The following is a 21,925-nucleotide window of genomic DNA, read 5'->3' as shown; positions in this document are numbered from 1 at the left end:
TACAAATAGCCACATGCAGGCTTCAGACTTCATTCACTGAGATGTGAGAATGGCAGGATACAATCACTGTATTATGTTTCTCTCTGCTTACTGGGCACTTACATGAGAAGGACAAACATGAAAGGACAAACATGAGGATAATAATAAATGTGCATATATCAGCGGGCGGGACGGCTTCATATAGGCACAAAAGACTACAGAACACTGAAGAAAGAACTGGACCAACTATTGCATTTTATATTTTCAGTATAGTAAATCAAGATTAAATTCTATAACTTATTAAAGAGAAGCCACCGCCTTGAACAAGAAATATTCCATTACTCATTACAGGAGACCTCAATAATTCAAGTGAGATATTAATGAAGAACAAATAGGCATCTTGGATGTAGTCAACAAAAAACCTGCCTGAAAATACGTAGCAAATTGCTTTTAAGCTCATGCAGTCAAATCAGTCATGCAGCACTTCTGCATAGCGCCAACTCAAAATTAAAATTCTTGGCATCATTTAAATATTCCGATTCTATCCATTCCACTGAAAATGGGAAAACTGTGCTCCACAAATTATTTATTGAAGATATTCCCATATATACTTATTTATAATGTTCATCTCCAAAAGAGGCCCTGTGTCTGTGAAATATCCAAGGAAAAGAAAGATACACTGCCTTTTTCTACATCTTTCATGCCTCAGCATGTTAATAAAATGTCATTTACTTCCCTCTATCCTTGGGAAGGGATAAAGGAGCAGGGGGTGATGTGATGCCTAGATTAGCAGACACAAACAAGTTTTGGGGTTTTGACAGGATGAGGAGAGAGGAATGTAAGTAGTTTGGCTGCTCTAGAGCATTCCTCGCTTCCACCCAGATTCACAGGCATGCCAAATCTGAGAGATTCAGGAAAGGAAGAAGGAAAGTTTTTTCAGGTCTTCCATTAGCCAGATTCTTTGAAAGGAATAGTTGATTGTGTATTCCTCTTTAACTCTCTCTTTAGCTCTTGTTCCTATTTGTGAAGATTTCTCAATAGTCCAACAGCTATTCCACTGGAATTAGTGTCTTGTCACACATTAACTTCTATTGTCTTAAAGATGCCATCAGCCTGACTAGATCCTTGGTTTTGAAGAAATACAAATTTTTTTTTCTTAGGGCAAAGTTTTAACTTTCTTTTCTCGTATCTTTTTTTTGTATCAGCCCAGAAGTTTAATAATTTAAAGTAACAATTAAAATTAATAATTTAATTTAAAATCTGTCACAGTTGGTGACTGGTCTTCAATGCAAACTGAGGTATCAATTTCCAGATAAAGAATGAAAAATTCAAAAGATACTTGCTGAACACAGTAAGATTGCAGAAAAAAGGAGACATTAACTGTGCAGAAGATAAAGGACCCTTCATGATATACACATCCCCATTCTTACAGAAGAAGTATAAGAATATTCAGAGGTGGACTGAATATTAGGGACTTGAGCGAAGGCAGTTAATGTGAGTACCAGGAACAAAGAAAATTTTATGGTTTACTGGCTTTTGTGAAGTACAGTGTAGTATGTAAACTTACAAGAAGATGCTGAAGCTTCAAGAAAAGTTAAAGATAAATACTAAACAGCCTCAAAAACCTATCTCAAAACTGATTTCCTTCATTGTTTACATAATTCTCCTGTACATAAGATGTTGTAGAAACACCTTAGTCTAGTTTACTGAATAATATTCTTGTTAAAATATCACTCATCCTATTGTCAGAATACTCACATTGCATTTTAAAGCTGACCAAAGAAACAATAACAAAACTTGTATTTCGTTTACCTTTATTATTTTATCTAGATGATGCAAACACCTGAGCTGTGGCAGTCTAAAAAACTCAAGAGCAAACCAGAAAAAAACCTACCTCAGTGGCACTACTGGAAGGTTCCAGTCCAACCATATTGGCTTGTACCAGCTGCTGAAGAAGTTGTACTTGAGCTACATTGAGGAAGAAATCCAGGTTTGTTGTTACATTTACCTCCAAAGAATGACCACACACCAAAATTTCCTGTTGAGAAATTAAGGGAAAATACAAGATAACAGCCATTCTGGAAATAATTTTCAGCTTTTATGTAACCATATTGTGATTCTCTGCTGTAGTCAATGCTTCAATATAGACTTATTATGACAAATTAGTACTATATAAAATACAGTATTAATTTGGTCTTTTTACGAGAAAGTAGTGACTCTGGTTTCTAAAAATGGATGTAGCTTATTCTTTCCTTTGCTTTCAACAGTATAACTATTAAGACAAATTTTGCAAGAAAAGCATTTAATGTGTGAGGTCTTGTTTCCATCTCCTGGTAGAACCAAAGAGTGGACTGTCAGGTTTTGTTTTTCACTTCCTTGGCAATAACTCCTATTGTCCTTTACGTTCAAGAAAAGGACTTTTTTTTTTTAAACATAAAATTTGCTTGATTTGTAATGAAATCCTGTGTTGGAACTCACTGATAACCGAGCTAATTGATTTCTTCTTGCCTGTAAACCGTTATTAAAACTTTGGCAAAGCTAGCTGGATGGCCACTGTTTTATTGGTGTTATCTAGCACAAAACAAGCTTTTCACCACAGCTGGCAAGCGAGAAAGAGATGAAAACGAGAACCAATGCAGAAGGATTCCTTAATAAGTAGAAATACTGCCTGTTCTCATCAGAAGGTTGCACAATGTTCAAGCTTTTCATAATCCAAACTAGACCTCTCCATCAGGAAACGTCATCCTGGGAACAGGTAACAAGAAGAATGTATGTACAGAAAACACTGAAATTCTTCAACATGAGGATTAGTAAAACTCACGGATTATTTTTTTAAATAACTTCTATGCATCCTAGTCACTCCCTAAGCTTTCTATTTCATTTTTTAATGAAACAACTCTCCATTTGCCCTTGTGATGACCCTTTACATGCAATACGAAGCTGTCATTTTTTCTTTCTATACCCATTAGCTGTTATTTTCCAACAATGTACACCTATTTTACATTATTACAATACACACCTAATACCTTTTGAACTCCTGTACCAGTTTTGCTCTTCCCAGGAGGTAGCTGTTATAAGAAATACTTCTTGTGAACAGACAAAATCTTTCTGATATTTCCCCTAAATAAAATCTTTTAAATTCTTGAGCTACAAACTAATGCCAAAAAGTGAGCCAATACCTTTTGTCTGTAACATGATTCACAGACTAATCACTAACAAGCTGACACACAGACTGGTAATGGTGATTGCTAAATCTGGAGTACCATGAAGTGTCCACAGTAATGGTTGGGAGTAGATGCTTTGTGGCAATCTGTGGGCTTGAAAATCTGGCTAAAAAAACTCAACTCAACTTTCTTCTTATAGATACTGTACAGATTGCTTTTTCAGGCTTCTTTGAGAATACATTGAACACAATGTTTCGCAATAGCACCTCTTCTCAAAACCTTTCTATCACAAATCTTTTGAAAATACTGCTGGAAATCATTAGGGGATTCCCATTTTCCGATTTGCAAAGAGGCTTATCTACCTCTAGACAGGCTACCTTGAATATCAAATGCTATACACAAATTCTTTCTTCAGTAGAGAATGAACATTTCAGCTAGTTACTAAAACTCTTACCCCTCCCCCTGTTGCCAGGGTGATCTCTGTATCTGAAAACACAAGGCACTGCAAATGGTAAAACAGTAACATTAAGATTATCAACATATTAAAAGTTATGCTTTTTCAGTTCATGCTTTGTACTAACCTCTTGGTGTAAATTCTCTGCAGCATCAATTTTTGTAAAAATAATTGCAGGAGCTGCTGTTATTCGAACTGTGAAATCTGTTAGAATTGGAGTCAAAATCGCTCTCCTTTCCTGATGCCGCCTTATGCTAATAAAACAAACAAACAAAAGATAAAATTACATTATATGTTGTTGAGGGGGAAAAGCTTCTTATATTCTTCTTTACATTCAGCATAGGTACAAAACTGCTTCAACACCGGTTTGGCACTTGATTGCTTCCTCAACATGCATTAAATATCATCTTCATTATAAATCATGTTAATTCCCGTCTTGCAGGCAGACTTCTTCATTTCACAGAAAAAGTATGTCTAAATATTTGACTCTTCAACACATCTCCAGGCAGACAAGTTTGACACTGCTTCTTCTACTGTACTTCTACTATACGTAATCATTTGCATAAAGATACAAACTTTATTGTCAGCATTTTTCAAACTTGCCTGTGCATGCCCTTCATTTCATAAAAAGCTGTCCAGAAGCCTGTACAATATTTGAATTCATGGTATTCAGTCTGTGGTGAAAATATTCTGCACGCAAAACATAACTGACACAAAAATCAAAGATATGAAATATTAAACTAGCAAATCCCATAAAACTCAGGGGTTCACACATTAAATTTATAGTAACTATTGTCCACAATGTTTAAAATTCATTGAAAACTGAGACATGTCAGTCATCTTCAATGCTTCTGTCATTGTTTTTTCTTTGTTGATACCTTTCAATCTAAATATCACCATTTGCTTGCCAGTAATATTCATGCATTAAACTTGATAATTACATTTGCTTTCCAGCTGGGTGTTTGGCTTTGTTTTTTTTCTTTCTTTTTCTTTCTCTTTTTTTCCTTTTAACCAAATGCTAAGCCTAGAGGCACAACTCTGTTATAGATGGATCACTAATAGCTTATGACAACACATTCCAAATAGCCAGAATCTTCTGGGTCAGGTCAAATAAACTATTGCCACAAAATGCCATCTGAGAGCCTCTGATCAGGTTAAAAAAAAAAACGTAATGAGATCAAGATGGTGTTCAGCCCTAAAAGAGGATACAGTTCAAATTCCTGGGAGAACCCTTCTATCAAAATAGATAATTCTTTTCACCTAACATCATTTATAGAAATGCTAAATATCTGCATTTCACCAAGGAGAACACTAAAAAACACTAAGAAGTTTTAGTCCATGGTAAGTTTTCCTATGCTTACAAAATAGAAAGTTATCAACTGCGAAATAATATGGGCTAGTATACACTAAATTATGCAGATATCTATCATGGTATAAAAGAAAAAGACCAAACTACACTGCCATATAGAAGAAGAAAATATATCTATGCAGAATTCTTCAGATATATCTGCATGTCAGTTAGGTATCCCTGTATTTCCTTTTATCTCTCTATCGCCAGTAGTGGACACATGGTGGTTTGGACATCAGCATAAATCACACAAGTGAGCCAGATGCATATACTGCGCAATTAGACAATTAGTCTTTACCATCATCTAGAGTTATCCTTGTTAATGTCATTAAACAATATGGTTGTATGACTGTCTATGCAGAAATCTCTGGACTGCATGTGGAATAGGTAATTAAATCTCTTGATTAAGACTGGTATTGATATACACAGTCTAGTAAAGGTAATGGTTCTGAAATGGATTCTGTTGAAAAGTAAACCATCTCAAATGATGATGATGATATTTTTGTAGGCCAAAAATAAATCCAATAGGTATCATAACGTGACTGTAATTCTGTCAACTTCAAAAGATTCAAAATCCATAGATGACAATTTATTGCTTAGAGTATTTTGATGTTCCAAATTCTACTAACAATTTGCATAAGTGCCCTTAAAACAGGTAGAAAGCATGGTAATCTATGAGGAATATGAACTATCAGACGTGGGTAGGCCTGAAGCCTTTTCAATCCATTAAGGGCAACAGCATACAGACATTAACAGCAGATGCTATAGGGCACAGAGCTAGTAATTGCTGAGCACAAGTCTAATAAACTTGTGCTTCAAATGACCTTCACAAACACTGCCGGGCAGGCTGCAAGCTACTGTATGTAGCATGCAGCATGCTTAAGAGCAAGCCAGTTACTGAGTTTGAAAAACCTACCATCTTACATTAAAAGCTTTACCTTTTTGGTCAGCTGTAGTTCTGCTGATCTTTAACAATGTTTTTCAAAGTAAGATTAGTCCAATTAGATCCCCAAATTAAAAAAGCAGAGCCATTAGTGGTTAGTGTACACCTTCAACTGAGAAAACGGCCTTAGATTTTGCAAGTTCTAAAAATGTTTCTCTCTCTGCCATCACCTTCAGTTTAAATTTAAACCAGATGGCTTTCTATCCAATTCCTATTTCCCCTTTTCAATCGGATGAGAAAGAAATGCTTTTGTTTTTGAGGAAAATGAAAGAACTAAGTAGTAGAACTATTCTATGAAAGAACACACAACTATACATTAGAAAACCTCTACCTGAAGGGGCATAAAAATGCTAGCAAGTATGATTGTAATATACGAAACAGAGCTGAAGTAGCAAGTTACTCGCTGAACCCCAAATGCACAATTAGCTCTGCTCAATCATTGTTTAAATTATTTTTCAACTCATATATATTCTCATTTCTTAATTTTCAAATGTTATTCTAGTAGATACTCAGTACAGTGAATATTAAGGCACATTTTCTGTAATACAGATTGCTTGCTGATTTTTTTTTTTTTATCATCCTATGTGGTATCCCTGTCCTGCTTCCATATTTCTAGTTGGTGAATTTGAAGTTCAGCCAAATCAAGTATTAGCAAAATAATTGTAAGTACAAACAGAAGGCAAACAGAGCACGGTAAATAATGAATGGGGAGGATATGAGAAAGAGCACAAAAGGAACAAAGAAACAAATTCCACTTTGAATTATTAAGTCTTCCACATTGCACCTAAGTGCACCATTAACTTAACACAGGTGTACGCCACATGAGCTTATGAAAAAACTTGATTGTGAAGAGTGTAATGATGGCTCTATGTCTGCAGCACATTCATTCTATGGTTCATTTATGCATCTGTTATATATTTGTCTCGGAAAAAAAAGAAAAAGCTAGTACTTTTAGAGATGTTAAAGCAGTTGATCATCAATACTTAAAAGTACAGCACATTTGAAAGACCATATGCTAACACAAAGCAACAAGGCAGCAAAGCAGTTGTATTCAGGCCTGGAAGTGCCTTTTACTCAGTGCTGAATTTGGGCTATATCTGCATGATCACATGAACTCTGGTTATGGCACAAATCCACACTATAAAAGCATGGGATAAAAACGGTCTTTGTCCTCAAAGGCTTACAACTTAAGTATAAGAAAAAATATGCTCATATGCAGGGAACTACAAGGGAACAACTAACAGCACCATAGGTAATAATATCTGTACAGTGGCAAACTGAAAGCTGTCTTATGAATTTTTATATTACAGTATAGTAGAAATGAAATTTTTGGAAGGATTTGGAAGAAGACATTGCAATAACTTTGTGACTGTTCATAGGAAGTGCTTTTATAACATACAGGTTAGCCTAGGTGTAAGCAAGAAAGTGATTCTTCGAAAATTAAATGCAGCAGCCCTGGCAACTGGTATGATGAGGTCTGATGAGCAGTGAGCATAGATGTGTCAAAATAAATGCGAGAAGACATGTAAAGGGAAATGGGTAGATACAGGAGTCCGGAAGTACCTTGAAAGCAAAGACATATGTAATAATTAATATGACAAAAAATGTTGTGGAAAGAAGAGAGGAAAAAAGTGAATAACAGAATCTTGCAATCAAAGCAACAGCATTTGATTACATCAAATCAAATCATCAGCATTTGATTACATCCTCTGAGAAGCACGTTGAAGTTATATGAGCAGGAAGCACTGCCAAAAGATTATGTTGCACTAATTAAAAGATGTGATGATGTGAGACTGGATAAGCTGTGAAAATGCACAAGAAGGACTGTAACTTGGCCTTCTGATGTGGAAAAAACATGATAAAAACAAACAGAAAACACTGGCCAGTAAGAGCTAAACATAACCTAGATGTGAAACCTGGAAATGCCTTCTTCTTAATTATATTTTTTTTTAATTAATAATACCTTACTGAATCTAGAGTTTAAGCCCTTACATACTTAAAAAATAAATAAGCCAGGAAGCAACTCCTACATTCAATTCATGAATGACCATCAGTAGCTCATTTATGCCATGTAAGTTTACTGTCTACAGAGACACAATTCCTCACAAAGGATTTTGCAACTTAGAAAGGTAAAAAGCCAAGTATTAGTGTAGAATAGGCCACAAAATCAAATGGTTCTCTAGTAGTGCGAGGCATGCAAAACTAAAGATGCTATGTTGGTCAGCATGCTAACTTAGAACTTTGACTTGCAGATTTCCCATGTAGTTGCATAAAACAGTTAATCACTGACTCACAAATGTACTAGGGTATCTAACTACTAGTAACACCATCATGCCTTAAACCTCCAGCTCCCAGTGGGCAAAACAGTTCACATCCTTTCAGCTCTCTGAGGTGTTGCAAAGACACATTGTGGGACACTGAAACATAGCATCATTGTGAGGACTATCTAATGAGCAAAATTAGACAATGAACAAACATATAACATCTGGCTGTACAGAATGGGTATTGTTATATAATTATGGCTCAGTAAAACAAATTTTCATCTTATTAAAAATGCCACGCAACATTTCTTTGCTGTGGAGTAACAAAATAACATACTCCATCTTACTGAGTAAGGCTTTGTACAATATGAACACACCACAACTTCAGGAACAATAGGTACAGGAATGAAAATACAGAAGTGAATATAAATGTATTATTATATAAATGCATTATATGCTAAAAGATTCACAAGGAATGGCCATATTTCCCTACAAATGGATCTACAGATCACTTTTATCTGGTATTTATCAGAACTTCGCAAGCTACACTTCAACTTTCCTAAAAGCATGAAAATGAAAACTATTCAAAGAAAAATCTGTAGAAAACCTTTCTGAGGATTCTTGCAAAGCCAGAGTGGTATTTTTTTCAGTTTTGTACAACAGATCATTGGCTCCCTGACGTACTCAATGAGAGTTGCAGAGAGCTGTTCCAGATGGTGGCATGCCAAGGATAAAACTGTAATGCAGTATATTGCCACACTCAATTCATTACCACATAGAGAAATAATGCTTTTAAGCTCAATTAATTTTTTTTTAAAACAGAGTTTATTCAGGCTGCAGGAAGCAGAAGTTGCTGCTGGGAGCTGTAGAAGGATTGTTCAGGGATGGGGGCGAGGCCTCAAGAGAGGATATATTTCTTTATTTCCTTCAGGGCTGTTGTTTTTTCCATTGAGAGGAGGGAGAGGGAGGAGGAGATCTGCAAGCTGAAAAAGCAGTTTTCAATCAAGAAAACTTCTTTTGGTTAAGTACTCCCAGTTCCCCACATGCTGTTTGGTAAAGGGAATAAATGTGGACAGGTTTCATTTGTACATAACCTTATTAGAGCTGTCTGACTGTTTCTAGTATTCTTCTTATATATTACACCATTAGGGAGCTTTTTATAACATCTACCGTGAAGTATAAACATTTCATAATGGAAAGAGTTATGATTCCCTCATACTCAGTACAGTACAGCATTTGGATGTTTTTATCTAAGAGACAGCACCCACCCTAGCAGAGTGCTCCAGTGCCCCCATTCTTCTTGAGGTGACCTGCAGGGGCACAGGAGGCATCACACCAGCACTTCACAATATCGCCCCACAGCACCCTCCCCCAGAAGACTTTTACACTAAAAACATTGAAATATTCAACACTTAGTCTCAAAGCAGGACTCCTTGCTTTCCAAATTACAATGTAAAAGTCAAAAAAAATTCAAACCCATGAGATATTAAGTACTAGAAACACTGAACTCTGAAAAAAGTGGTGGGAAAATGTGAAGGATTGACCTTCTGTGTAAAGATTGTTAAAGCATTTAAATGATAAGTTATGTCACAAGCTTTCACATCTGCTTGCATATCCATAGACATTCCATTTAGAATTATTTGGTTTTCATGCAAATTTTTAAAACAAGTCCAAATTTTAACCCAGTAGGCTAAATTACAATATAGCTATTTTAACAATTTTTAGAACTTTAATTAAAAAAAACAATACACTAATGCTTTTAGGAATCGGAATAGTTTTCTGTAAAGTAACTGTATGAAATACATGGATCTAGGTTGGATTCCATACTGCACCACACAGCAACTAAGAATTAAAAAATGATGGAAACACATATCAAAAAAGAATCTTAAAACCCAGTGAACTTAATAAACCCTAACACTGGGCCTAAACCATAAGTAAAACCAAACAGAAATATATTAAAACCAAACAAAGAAATTAACCCTAAAATAACTCAGTAAAAATAACTCATTATGCTCCAGGTTAAACATGTCCAAGGAACTTAAAGAATTAAAAAAGAAAACGATATCACAAATAGGTGAAAGAATAAAGCTTCTGTGGCAGTTGCAGGAAATCTTAAGATAAACTTCATCCTGGAAACACTAAGCACGATGTAAAACACCATGGTGGTGCATGCTGGAAATATCTCAGTGGATGGCAGAGTGCAATGTAGGTTCTTCCAGTTCTCAGCACACCACTTCCACAGATCATAAAATAAACCCAGATGCAGCAAAACCGACTGCCAACTAAAAGGCAAAAATGCAAACATCCTGAAAAAGAGCTGTCGTAAATGTGTAAAAGCCAAAAGGATGAGAAAACACTCATAGTTTCTCTTTAAACAATTTCAAAGCTGGAATTAAAATACTGTATTGCATACCACAAAGGGAAAGCTAATTACAACTGAGAGAGATTAAAACCCAAGTAGAAGATTCATTCAAAAGCAATTTCAAAGCAAACATACTTGTTTGTCAAGTATATTCTAATAAAAGTTTATTTTGGACATTTACTGAGGAAAAGAAGAATGTACAAGCAGTTATAACAAAAAAAAAAGAAAAAGAAAAAAGAGAGAACTCAGATTATTTGCAATAGCTGTTTCCCTTATCTTAATAGCTGTTCAGGGATCCCACCAAATTTCATATTCAGATCTATTAACCACAAAGCTCAGACCAGAGTGTGCTGGCAATATGATTTCAGTCACCAATGGGAAGGAAAAGGAAAGACAATTCCTCAGTGGCTGGTTTTGCTCAGTTAGCTCAACTCTCTCCTTGGGAGATTAATGTTATCTTTTAAGAAATGCCAGTGGCTCTACACTGTTCTGTGAGAAAGAACTTCATGGGCAACCTGCCCAACATTGAGGCCCAACTAGAAGGTCATACGAACTTTTTCCAAGACTGAGAATTTAAAAGAAAAATTGTCTATCGAATTACATTAGCTAAAAAAAGGAAATAAATTGTTAAAAGACAGGAAAGAAGCAGGTGATCTTGTAAATTAAGAACAGATACCACTACTCTGTTTAAATTTTTATCTGTACTCCTGTCACTCCTTGTGGTTTTATCATTATTTTGGTTAGATCTGCTTTTCCTGCTCTCTGTTTTTCAGTGATAAAGTGGAATTCATTCTTGATCACATCCTTTTCCTGCATGCGCACCCTCCAGAGTGAGCTTATTTGCTCTCTTGATCATTCATAAACACAACACTTACAAAGCTCAGTCTGCCTGCCATCCTCAGGTAGCTGCTTCTGCTACAGCTTGCCACACTTTCAGAAAAATCTCTGCGTCCTCTCATCTCCCACCTTTCTTCGAAAATTAAACCAGCAATAGTTCAATTTTTGTCTTTCCTTATGATTCTGCCTGTTTTTTCTGTATCACTTTTAGGAACACATCCCTCAATTCAATTATCTTAAGAACCATGAAATTATGCATGCATTTCATAAAATAGTATTGTTTTTGTGTGAATTAGATATAAAGGTCTTTTAAATGAAAATGAATAAATGTGTGGGCAGACATCTTCTAGCAGAAATGCTTCTAAATCCACAAAATTACTTTTGAAAGCCTGCTCTTGGCCATCAGACATTATTCCAGTCAGGTTAAAGAGAGAACTTCAACTGCTACACAGTCTATAAAAATTAGTTTCAAACAACCTGTATGAATTTTTAAGTATAAAAAATATATTAAAACTAGAGAAAAAATTTCAAAATTTCACAAATATGAAATTCGGGTTTTAAATTGGTTATCTAAAACCGTTAAGATTTAAAATACTGCGCAAGTGTATTTTAATGCTTTATCTTTCAACCCTGTTTAGCTAGAGGGTGGGGCTTTGTATGCACATATCATACAATACACAATAAGGGAGACTCAGCTGAAATTTCTCAAAATTCATCTGGTTTTAGTTACAGAAGTGTAAAAGCCAGTTTAGAACCAATGGTAAAAGTTCAACTTTATCCTCCTCTAACTCAGAAATGTCTACGCTGGTTTCCTCAAACTTTGTAAAAATACAAACAAAATAAGTTTAAAAAAAACCCAAACAAAACAAATCCAAAACCTCCCATTGCTTGTAGACTGAGAAGGTGAAGTCTCAGCCCCTGCGATTACTTTTATGGATGTACAGTAAGCCACTCAGTGCTTATAATGGAAACAAATAACAACAACTAGACAGTGACTGAAGTGTAACAATAATAGTAATGTGCATTGCAAATGTAGAATACAAAACTCCATGGAAATGTGTTTGTAATGTAGAACAAAACCAATACAGAATTATTTGATTCAGATATGCTGCAAATGGTACCTGCAGTGCTTGTGCTATGTAATTCTAGAAAAGAATAAATTAAAAAACCTTCTAACCTGCTGGCCATGTTCCATTCAAGTGCTGGATTTTGAGAATTTCTTTCACTCTCTGTCAAAACCCCTCCTTTTCCATTTTCCTTCTCTGGTTTCAACTGATTCCAATGAGCAGTACCAATGTTTATAGACTGAAGATCGATTTGGTACTGTCTGTCTTCAACCTCTGATCCAGGGTCTCGAAGTATTCCTAGATTCAGTGCTTTTCTGGAATGTCAAAGGGAAAAAAAAAAAATTTAAAAAAAGGAAAAAAAAATCAGCAGCAAAGGTCAAAATCAGACCAATCGGATACATACTAAGATACAAAATTCAGAAAAGTAAGGCATCAGTTTTGCCATTCTTTATTACAAATAAGCATTATTTTAAGCCCAGATCTTCAGAAGTATCCAGCTGCCTCTTTCCTATGGAATTCAGTGGAGTATGCAAATAAATATATTTCAAAATTTAGCCAGAGCCACCAAAATTAATACGACTGCAACCCACCAAATTTACTGCACTTTCAACCAGGTTCATATGAGCAGCCTTAAGGGGGAGCAAGATTAATTCATAGCTACTGAATAGATAGAGGATGTCACACTCAAGTCATCAAAGAGAACAGCAACATACCAGTATCACAAACAAATTTATTGTGAGACAATTGTTGCACTATTCAAATTTATTAAAGAATAAAAATTAAAAAGAACATTCCAAGATGATGGATCTTTTTAACATGGAATTTCAGTACAGTTCTTTGTTATTAAAATACTTACAAGTGAGGAAAAAGCATTTTTGAGAGAACCACATTACTTACTTGTAATCCACATTACTTGTGGATTCTTCTAAATTCTGCTAGATCAGATTTTACGAAATATTCCGATCTTGAGCTGAGCTTGGGAAATAGTTATGCCCAACTTCAATAAAACATTCAAGAGCTACTGAATGAGTGGAAGCTGGTGAGACCATTTGGTTTTACCAGTACCAGAGGAGTCTCCTACTACTGTTTGTCTTTTGCTAATAAGCACTAGTAAATCGCCCAAAAAATTATCCTGCCTTTTCTACGCTGGGAACAATACAGCTTTATGTGCACTGCTCACTTGATATTATAATAATATACAATTGAACTAGTCACTGTTTTTTAAAACAAGGGAATAAGAGTATCTTAGTTATTGTTTGCTTTGAATCTCTGATCACATCAAATATCAGTCTATTTTTATTGATTTCATACATCTGAGTGAAGTTTAAGCTTTTTATTTGCAGATGCCATCCAATCTACTGTTCCACTTTAGGTTGTTGTCTTATGCCAGAATACTTATTTAGTATATAACTGCTGTCTCCACAGAGAATTTAATAATTCTGCAGTTTGGTTAATTATTGATGCTAACAAGCAAACAATAAATAAGGTTTAAAGCAGCACATCTCAACCTGTGATGCATGCACTGCGTATGATCTATAAGTACAGGTATTCAATCAATTTCAAGATGCAATCCTAATGCTGCTCAAATCCAAACATGGTTGAAACTGCTAACACTACTGCATCGTCACTAATGGAGTATGCTAGCAATTGAGAAAATTCAGTAATTAATTGTATTTACCCACAGAGTCATGTGAATGGCAGGAAAGCCGTTTTGATCACATCATTCCTGGTGAGGCAGTGTGATGGCATTGTTCAGTAGCCCTAAGAACTTCCTTAAATGTTTAGCAGAAATACACTGAAAATCCGTTATGTCAGTAGTGCTATTTCAGAATTAAATGTGGTTTCTTAAAACTCAAGAAAGTGTTTGTCAACTTTCCACATAGAGAGATCTAACCACAACAACTGTGTCATTTATTATTCTTTCTAGGCATTATTTCATCAATTTGAATGTAATTCTTCAAAAAACAAAACAAAACACACACAAAAGCCTCACAGATTATTGTATGACACAGTGACTATTTGCATGCTTTTTCTAATACCAGTAAGTATTATGGGTTTTTTTTAAATATTATTGAAAATAAAGAAAAAAAGTACTTATTTTATGAAATCTATGAAGTATTGAATGAAAGTATGTAATGCAATAAAGTATGAAGCATGCAATGTAATGAAATGAAGTACTTAAAATACAGAATATGAGACCAATTTCACCTGCATAATGAATGCTTCTCTCCTGTACTTGAGCACAAAGAATACTTTCCATTTGTTTTTTTATAAGCAGTTTAATAACATACATTAACCTGCACCTAGCACTATATTCCTGAGGCTTGCTCAGTACAACCACGACCTTGAAAAAACAAATTCTTAGAGCAAAATGTGGCTGTAAGCGCCAATCTGATACTCACCATTGTGACATTGGCTTTCTCCCCCTCATAAATTTACATTTTTAAATATAAATCACAATGAAGTCAGCCTTTGACACACATTTTTAGATGCAGCAAAATACACAAAGGTACTATTCAGACACAAGGTACTAGTGCATTGCATTGCTGATAAAAGATTTATCTGTCCATTGGAGCTTTTCTTACTCAATCCAATCAATTCTGTAGAATCTCAAGGACTGGCTGTTTGTACTGATTTGGGTTATCACAGCCTAATACTTTCCCACTAATATAAAACCTGCATTTTTCATGCTCTTCTTTTTCATTCTCCTCTCTCTACTATCAATGATCTCCTATATACAATACAAAACACTTCCCCTGATCTTTTAGATACAGCATTGAAACCCAAGCAAACAATTTCTGTTTCTAGAAATTACCCCTTTCAAGATACACATTTTACGCATATGTGTAAAATACAAGGATTAGTTACTAACGCCTCAATGTTTCAACCAATCCAATTATTGCTTTCAGGAAGTACATCCAGCCAGTTTTATACAAGGGTCAAAATTTCTTTTCCCAAAAAAATTATATACATACAGTTATTTACATTAACACTAATTTCTGGTTTTCCATATCAACTATTTTCCTAAGTATGCCCCCAATTTATTAGTTGTATACTTCCTAGGAGGTTGAAAGTAAGTTAAACCACAACAGAATTGGACTAATCTTAAGCATACATGCTGTGTATGAACTCTTCAGCTTTCAAAATCCTTGTGGCAAATAAAACCAGGGAGACAGAGTAAGCCAAATTCATTACTTTTCTACCCCTAGCATAAATACTGTTTTACAGCTGAAATGTACCTGGAGGGGTTATGATTTCAATTGCTTGGTTATGATTTCAATTGCTTCCTCCTTCTGTAAGTAACTTCACTATCCCACCTGAACCTTTCAGCAGGTGATGTAGAACACAACAGTTCTTTTGGCTAACTATTTTGTGTCCTTTATTTGACCAGTTTTATCAACCGCAACTATTGAGTCATACAGATATTTACTTTCACCCAAAACCATTTTAAAAAGGTCTGATTTTCACTGAGCTATCATAGTGCAAGAGAAAACAAATTCGGTTTTGAACATAGAGAAGAAGAAATTTGGAGAACTGAATTCAACAGTTTGTGCCTACTTTGCACATGTATCTGACGCTGTCTCAAAAGAAACAGAAAATGTTGTCTTGGTCAGAACTTGAGGTGACATCTAACTGGATGCATGGACACGTAGAAGAGCTAAATCTGTCAGGTCTTCATATATTGCGCACAAGAAGGTTTGAGACAAGGGCAGACCTCCTGCAGGCCTGCAGGACATGTTTCCCTCTCTGTAAGGCTAGAACATGACAATGGAAAACAGGAGAGGCAGATTTCATTCCCATTCTCTCTAAACTCGGTTATTATGTGACTAAGCAGCAAAATCAACTTCTTCAACAGTTTACGCATAGATATTGTGGGCACAAAGCCAAAATGACGTTGTGAATATGATTAATTGCATAGAAAACATTTTGAGATCATCTGAGATACAGTGCTATAAGAATGCAAATACATAGAAACACATATAAAAATTAACTATTGCAATTTTCTATCAAGATACAATTCTTATTTTGAAACCTAATTAATTACAGTGCTGGTGCCAGGTGGGTGTTACTATAATTCCATTTGCTACCAATTTAGGAACGTCAGATTTTAGTGAACTGGACCACACCAAGGTCAGGATTGGTAGCACTACATTGATCATATAAAAGCTACTAAACACATGAAAGGAATCTCAGTAGATCACAGATCAAACATTTTGGCTGTATGCTTCCTTCCTCTAGTCCTACGGGCAGGAAATGCTCTACATATTCTGTGAGGTGACCAGACATTTAAAAGTAGCCCCTTGCTCCAAAGGCTTTGGTACAGTAACCGCCTGCAAAGAAGCTGAAGAACTTCAGCACCGCAGTTGTTTTCCAGAGTTGTATCTGGAAGACAGTATGAATGATATCTATGATTATAAGGTATGGTATGGTAAACTAAAAAGTAATCTCAGTCTCCCTCTCTCGAAAAAAAACCATAAAATGAAACAAAGCTGAAGTTTGCAGCTGTGCATGTAGATGTCATCTGTTTAATTACTTTTGTAATTTTACTGTTTAAATTCTTCAGCAAAAATAACAGCATGAGCAAGTCTGAACTTTCAAAGATCAGTTTTTCATTTTTATACTGTTTAATGTTTAGACAGTTTGAGAAATATCATTATAGCTTTGAAGCATTCAATAAAATTCAGGGAGCATAGTATAAATATACAGTTGACAGACTGTATAAATGATAAGTATGTACAATTCCAAAGGAAGGTCTGTATGATAGTTTTGGATGCCAAATGCATCTAGAAAAAACAAGTGGGAGTAGAGTTTCCTTAAACAGAGTCCGTGAGAAGAGAGCTTGAAGAGTTTAAGTGGGTGGAGTGGAAATCTGGGGTGGGGGTTAGCAAAAAAGCCAAAATACAATATAACCATAATCTTTTATGCTTTTGTTTCATGGTAGAAATAATTTTATCTCAGAATTTTATGCTGTTCAGCAATGAAAGACCCCTTCTTTTGATTTTGCAAATATTTCATGTGTACTTGGTTTACAACAGAGCTAGGGGAATAACCTATTAGAGAGCAGTGAAGGGGAAAGGGACCTGGGGGTCCTGGTTGATAGGAGGATGACCATGAGCCAGCAATGTGCCCTTGTGACCAGGAAGGCCAATGGCATCCTGGAGTGTATTAGAAGGGGGGTGGTCAGTAGGTCAAGAGAGGTTCTCCTTCCTCTCTACTCTGCCCTGGTGGGACCACATCTGGAATATTGTGTCCAGTTCTGGGCCCCTCAGTTCAAGAAGGACAGGGACCTGCTGGAGAGAGTCCAACGCAGGGCGACAAAGATGATTAAGGGAGTAGAGCATCTCTCTTATGACGAAAGGCTGAGGGAGCTGGGTCTCTATAGTTTGGAAAAGAGGAGACTGAGGGGTGACCTCATTAATGTTTATAAATATATAAAGGGTGAGCGTCATGAGGATGGAGCCAGGCTCTTCTCGGTGACATCCAATGGTAAGACAAGGGGTAATGGGCTCAAACTGGAACACAAGAGGTTCCACTTAAACTTGAGAAGAAACTTCTTCTCAGTGAGGGTAACGGAACACTGGAACAGGCTGCCCAGGGAGGTTGTGAGTCTCCTTCTCTGGAGACATTCAAAACTCGCCTGGACGCCTTCCTGTGTAACCTCATCTAGGTGTTCCTGCTCCGGCAGAGGGATTGGACTAGATGATCTTTTGAGATCCCTTCTAATTCCTAATGTTCTGTGATTCTGTAAGGTAAATAATGTTGTGACTTTCCCCATTGCTTTCATCCTGTATTTTACTTTGTTTTAATTGATTTACCTAGTTTAGTGGTACAATACCTCAGTCTTTTCAGATATTGCATAAATTTATCTGGAAATACTGAGGTTGAGTTTCACTGAACAGTCTTCATGGATGTATGATCCAGATGCATGGAATTTCTTTCAGTGGTGTGGTACAGCCTGGTAGAATAGCACAAGCTAGAAGACATGCTGTCCACAGTGTGTTTGATAAGCTGACATGTGACAGAATTTCTTCTTGCTGTTGTGTCAGTATATCAAACTCGCACCTGGACATCAGTCAAATTCTATACAAAGTAGAACAGAAATAAATACCAGCTTTCCCTTTATATTAAACAATATGTACTGATGCATATTTTCAGGATGCGTGTATTTGTAATAGATAATGTTTACAGCATAGATAATACAACAAGAAACTACTCTAAAATATGAATGTTTAACTTTCCAAGTCAAGTTACTTGGAAAGTAAATGTAATCTTACTTTAAGTAAGTTTTAATTTAATCTTTGGCACCGATTAAATCAGCTTCTCAAGATGTATTTTCCCACTTATATTTTCTTTTTGCAGAATTACTCTATTAATAATGGCAAGATGGAACCATTTTTAAAATACTGTATATGATATTTTAAAATATGTCAATGACAAGGTCTTTAAAAATTACCTCTAATTCTTCTTTTCTGAAGTCCTTGCACTGCTTTTTCCATTTAAATATCACTGGGAAACTGCCCTAGTAGAAAACCCAGTCTATATTCATTATGAAATATATTACCTTTCTTGTCAAAACCAGTATTTTGTGTTCCTTAAAGCCCCATTATACTATTATTAATGGCACTTCCAAATTCAGTATGAATCCATGCCTAACAAGACATATTGAAGGGGAGTTTACTTATAAATACACTTTTCAAGAGGGGAAAAAAGGAAAGAAAAAATATGTAAATAAATTTCTTAGTTTATTCTCAGTGATTCTTAGGACTGCAAAAGGCAGAAATCATTCTTGTTCACAACGAAATAAAAGAGATACACTGAACAATATGTATTTCACATTTTCTCCAGAGAACTTTAGGAAATGAAGTAAAAAAACAAGTGACTGATTACCCAATTCAGATTATAAATTTCCTGTTGAAACACAATTGGCTACTTGAGAAATCCAGATTTGCCTGAATGCTGAATTTTTTTTATGATAGAACAATATTTTCACAGACATTCATTCTTTTCCTACTTCTAGTTCAAGTTGCAAATCAACTGGTTTCTCAAGATACTGATACATACGTGAAAGTCAATTTTGTTTGATAATTGCCACAGTTTCCTCTTCAGAAGCATGTCTGCATAATAATTGCATCTACCGTACTGTATTTTCAGGCAAGGAACTTCCAGACTCCCAGTCCTCCCAGTCCTTTCTCATTTTAAAAGATATTATAGCTCCCTAAAATTAATTTTCCTGAAAATGCATCTTGAATGTTTATGTACCTGTAAGTCTGCATTACAGTTTTGAGTTCACATGTCTGCAGGCAGAATCTCTTGCTGCACAGACAGAAGCTAACAAACAGGCAAGATCTGTTACACAGAAAATGATTCTTCCACTTTTGAGTTCAGCTGTTTTCTAGAAGAAAGTTGCTACCAACTACATATTAATAAGCATTCCCAGTTTGCTAGTTTGCTTAGTGTAAATGCAAGCACACTCATTTTAATTCTTAAAGGAATAAAGGAGTGAAAAGCAATTGTTCAAGCTGGTCTTTCTCTTCTTTCTATAAAATACTACAACTTGAACAATCAAGGTGGTGTTACTAAAATACAGCACAAAATGCAGTTTATCTGATTGGTTACCTCCTCCTTTACTTAGAGGATTACTCTTGAACATAACAAAGTACAGAGTGCCCTCACACTCCCTTTTCTTGCATTATTCTTTACTGGATTTTTATGGGTTTCTTATCAACTGATTGAGAACCAGATGAAGCATAGTACCCAAGCCTTCCAGCTTCCCTACAATCTGTTATAGTTTTTCTTCTCAGAAAAAGCTTAGAAACATCCATCTCTTCCCTTATGAAAGTAAAATATTCTCCTGAAAAAATCAGTTCCCCACCACTGTTTTCCATTTCGTTCTGGCATCACAGGAGGACTGAAGCAGAGGAAGGAAGTGCTCCACTACAGTATACTTTGTGGAGATTATGGCATACCTTTTGACAGTATTTCACCAGTTCTTTTAGGGACTTAATGATCAGGGGACTGGAGCACCTGCCATATGAAGATAGGCTGAGAAAGTTGGGGCTGTTGAGCCTGCAGAAGAGAAGGCTGCGTGGAGACCTCATAGCAGCCTTCCAGTATCTGAAGGGGACCTACAAGGATGCTGGGGATGGACTATTCATCAGGGACTGTAGTGACAGAACAAGGGGTAATGGGTTAAAACCTAAACAGGGGAAGTTTAGATTGGGTATAAGGACAAAGTTCTTTAGTGTGAGGATGGTGAGGCACTGGAATGGGTTGCCCAGGGAGGCTGTGAATGCTCCATCCCTGGCGGCGTTCAAGGCCAGGTTGGATGAGGCCTTGGGTGACATGGTTTAGTGTGAGGTGTCCGTGCCCATGGCAGGGGGGTTGGAACTAGATGATCTTAAGGTCCTTTCCAACCCTAACTATTCTGATTCTATGATTCTATGTTATTACTGGAGATTTCATCTCCTCCTTACTATATCCTTTCTCAAAAACTCTGTGAGTCACACTGTGAGTCACACCTAGAAATCAATAACATTTTCCTTGACTTACAACCATTAGAGAAAGTTTTCAGAGCTAATAACTTTGACAATGGGTGAAAACTTCCACAAAGAAATCTAGGAAGGCTTTCTACAAGAAGCAAGACTAAAGCTATTGATGAGTATTCTGCACATCACCGAAAGGACTATTTTTTTTTTCCAAACTTCTTTAATTAATTTCATGAAACATGCAGAAGATAAGGAAGGATGCAGCAGAACTTCAAGCGAGATCTGCTTGAAAGCTCAGTTTACAAAGAAATCCTGATGTGTATATTCTCATCTTAAAGTCTGTAACAAAGCTATGACCACAAGCCACGCATTTTGAGTCCCATCCTTACAGTTTCAAGCCCACTAATTCCTCCATATTATTAAATACAGTTACTGCAACTTAAATTTACAAATAATTATTTCAGATTGAACTGACTATCTTCCAGTTTCTTCTATAACGAAAAATAAATTGGTAGCTTTTGTTTTAAAAGCATACTACTGCTAAATCTTAAATTGTGATATCAATATATTGAACTTTGTGAAAGTATACTTCCACAAGTGCACAGATGCACCACTTTAACGGGGTTATTTCTGTAAAGGCTTTTTAACATATTTAGAATATGCTTTAAAAGATGAAAAACAGAACAAATGAAACCTGTTAGGAAATTGACCTCAAAACTCATTGTTAGGACAAAAAGTATAAAATACATAAAAATATTGGAGAACCAGAAAGAACAAGTAAAGGACATGAAAAAATAGGCAGAGATCAAACTCAAGAGGATTCTCACTCATTATAAACTGTTGTTCAGGTAGCTTTTAGTGGCAGGAGACAACATATGCTTAGAAACCTACATCATGCCATAGGAAGCCATAAAATACACCATTGCTTTTGTAAACATTAAAGCCTTCATACTAAATTGGATAAAGCCTACTATTCAGCATGTAAACAGAGCGTGTTAGAGATGCTTTTTAACAGAGGTTTTAA

The 21,925-nt window shown here is 35.8% G+C and overlaps 1 protein-coding gene across 9 annotated transcripts in view; it reads right to left on the bottom strand.

Moving 5' to 3' along the window:
* Positions 1-21,925, bottom strand: part of VPS13B (vacuolar protein sorting 13 homolog B) — a 456,296-nt gene that overhangs the window by 151,601 nt on the left and 282,770 nt on the right. For all 9 annotated transcript variants that reach the window (XM_080611867.1, XM_080611862.1, XM_080611863.1 and 6 more), the window contains 3 exons: positions 12,526-12,729; positions 3,725-3,851; positions 1,874-2,017 (listed from right to left, as the gene is read on the bottom strand). In XM_080611867.1, the coding sequence (XP_080467993.1) occupies positions 1,874-2,017; positions 3,725-3,851; positions 12,526-12,729 (475 nt within the window). The remainder of the gene's footprint in view (positions 1-1,873; positions 2,018-3,724; positions 3,852-12,525; positions 12,730-21,925) is intronic.

Source organism: Psittacula echo (genome assembly GCF_963264785.1).
Source record: "Psittacula echo genome assembly, chromosome: 2".
NCBI classification, from domain to species: domain Eukaryota; kingdom Metazoa; phylum Chordata; class Aves; order Psittaciformes; family Psittacidae; genus Psittacula; species Psittacula echo.
The sequence above is the reverse complement of the archived record's forward strand: the minus strand, read 5'-3'. Positions and strand labels throughout refer to the sequence as shown.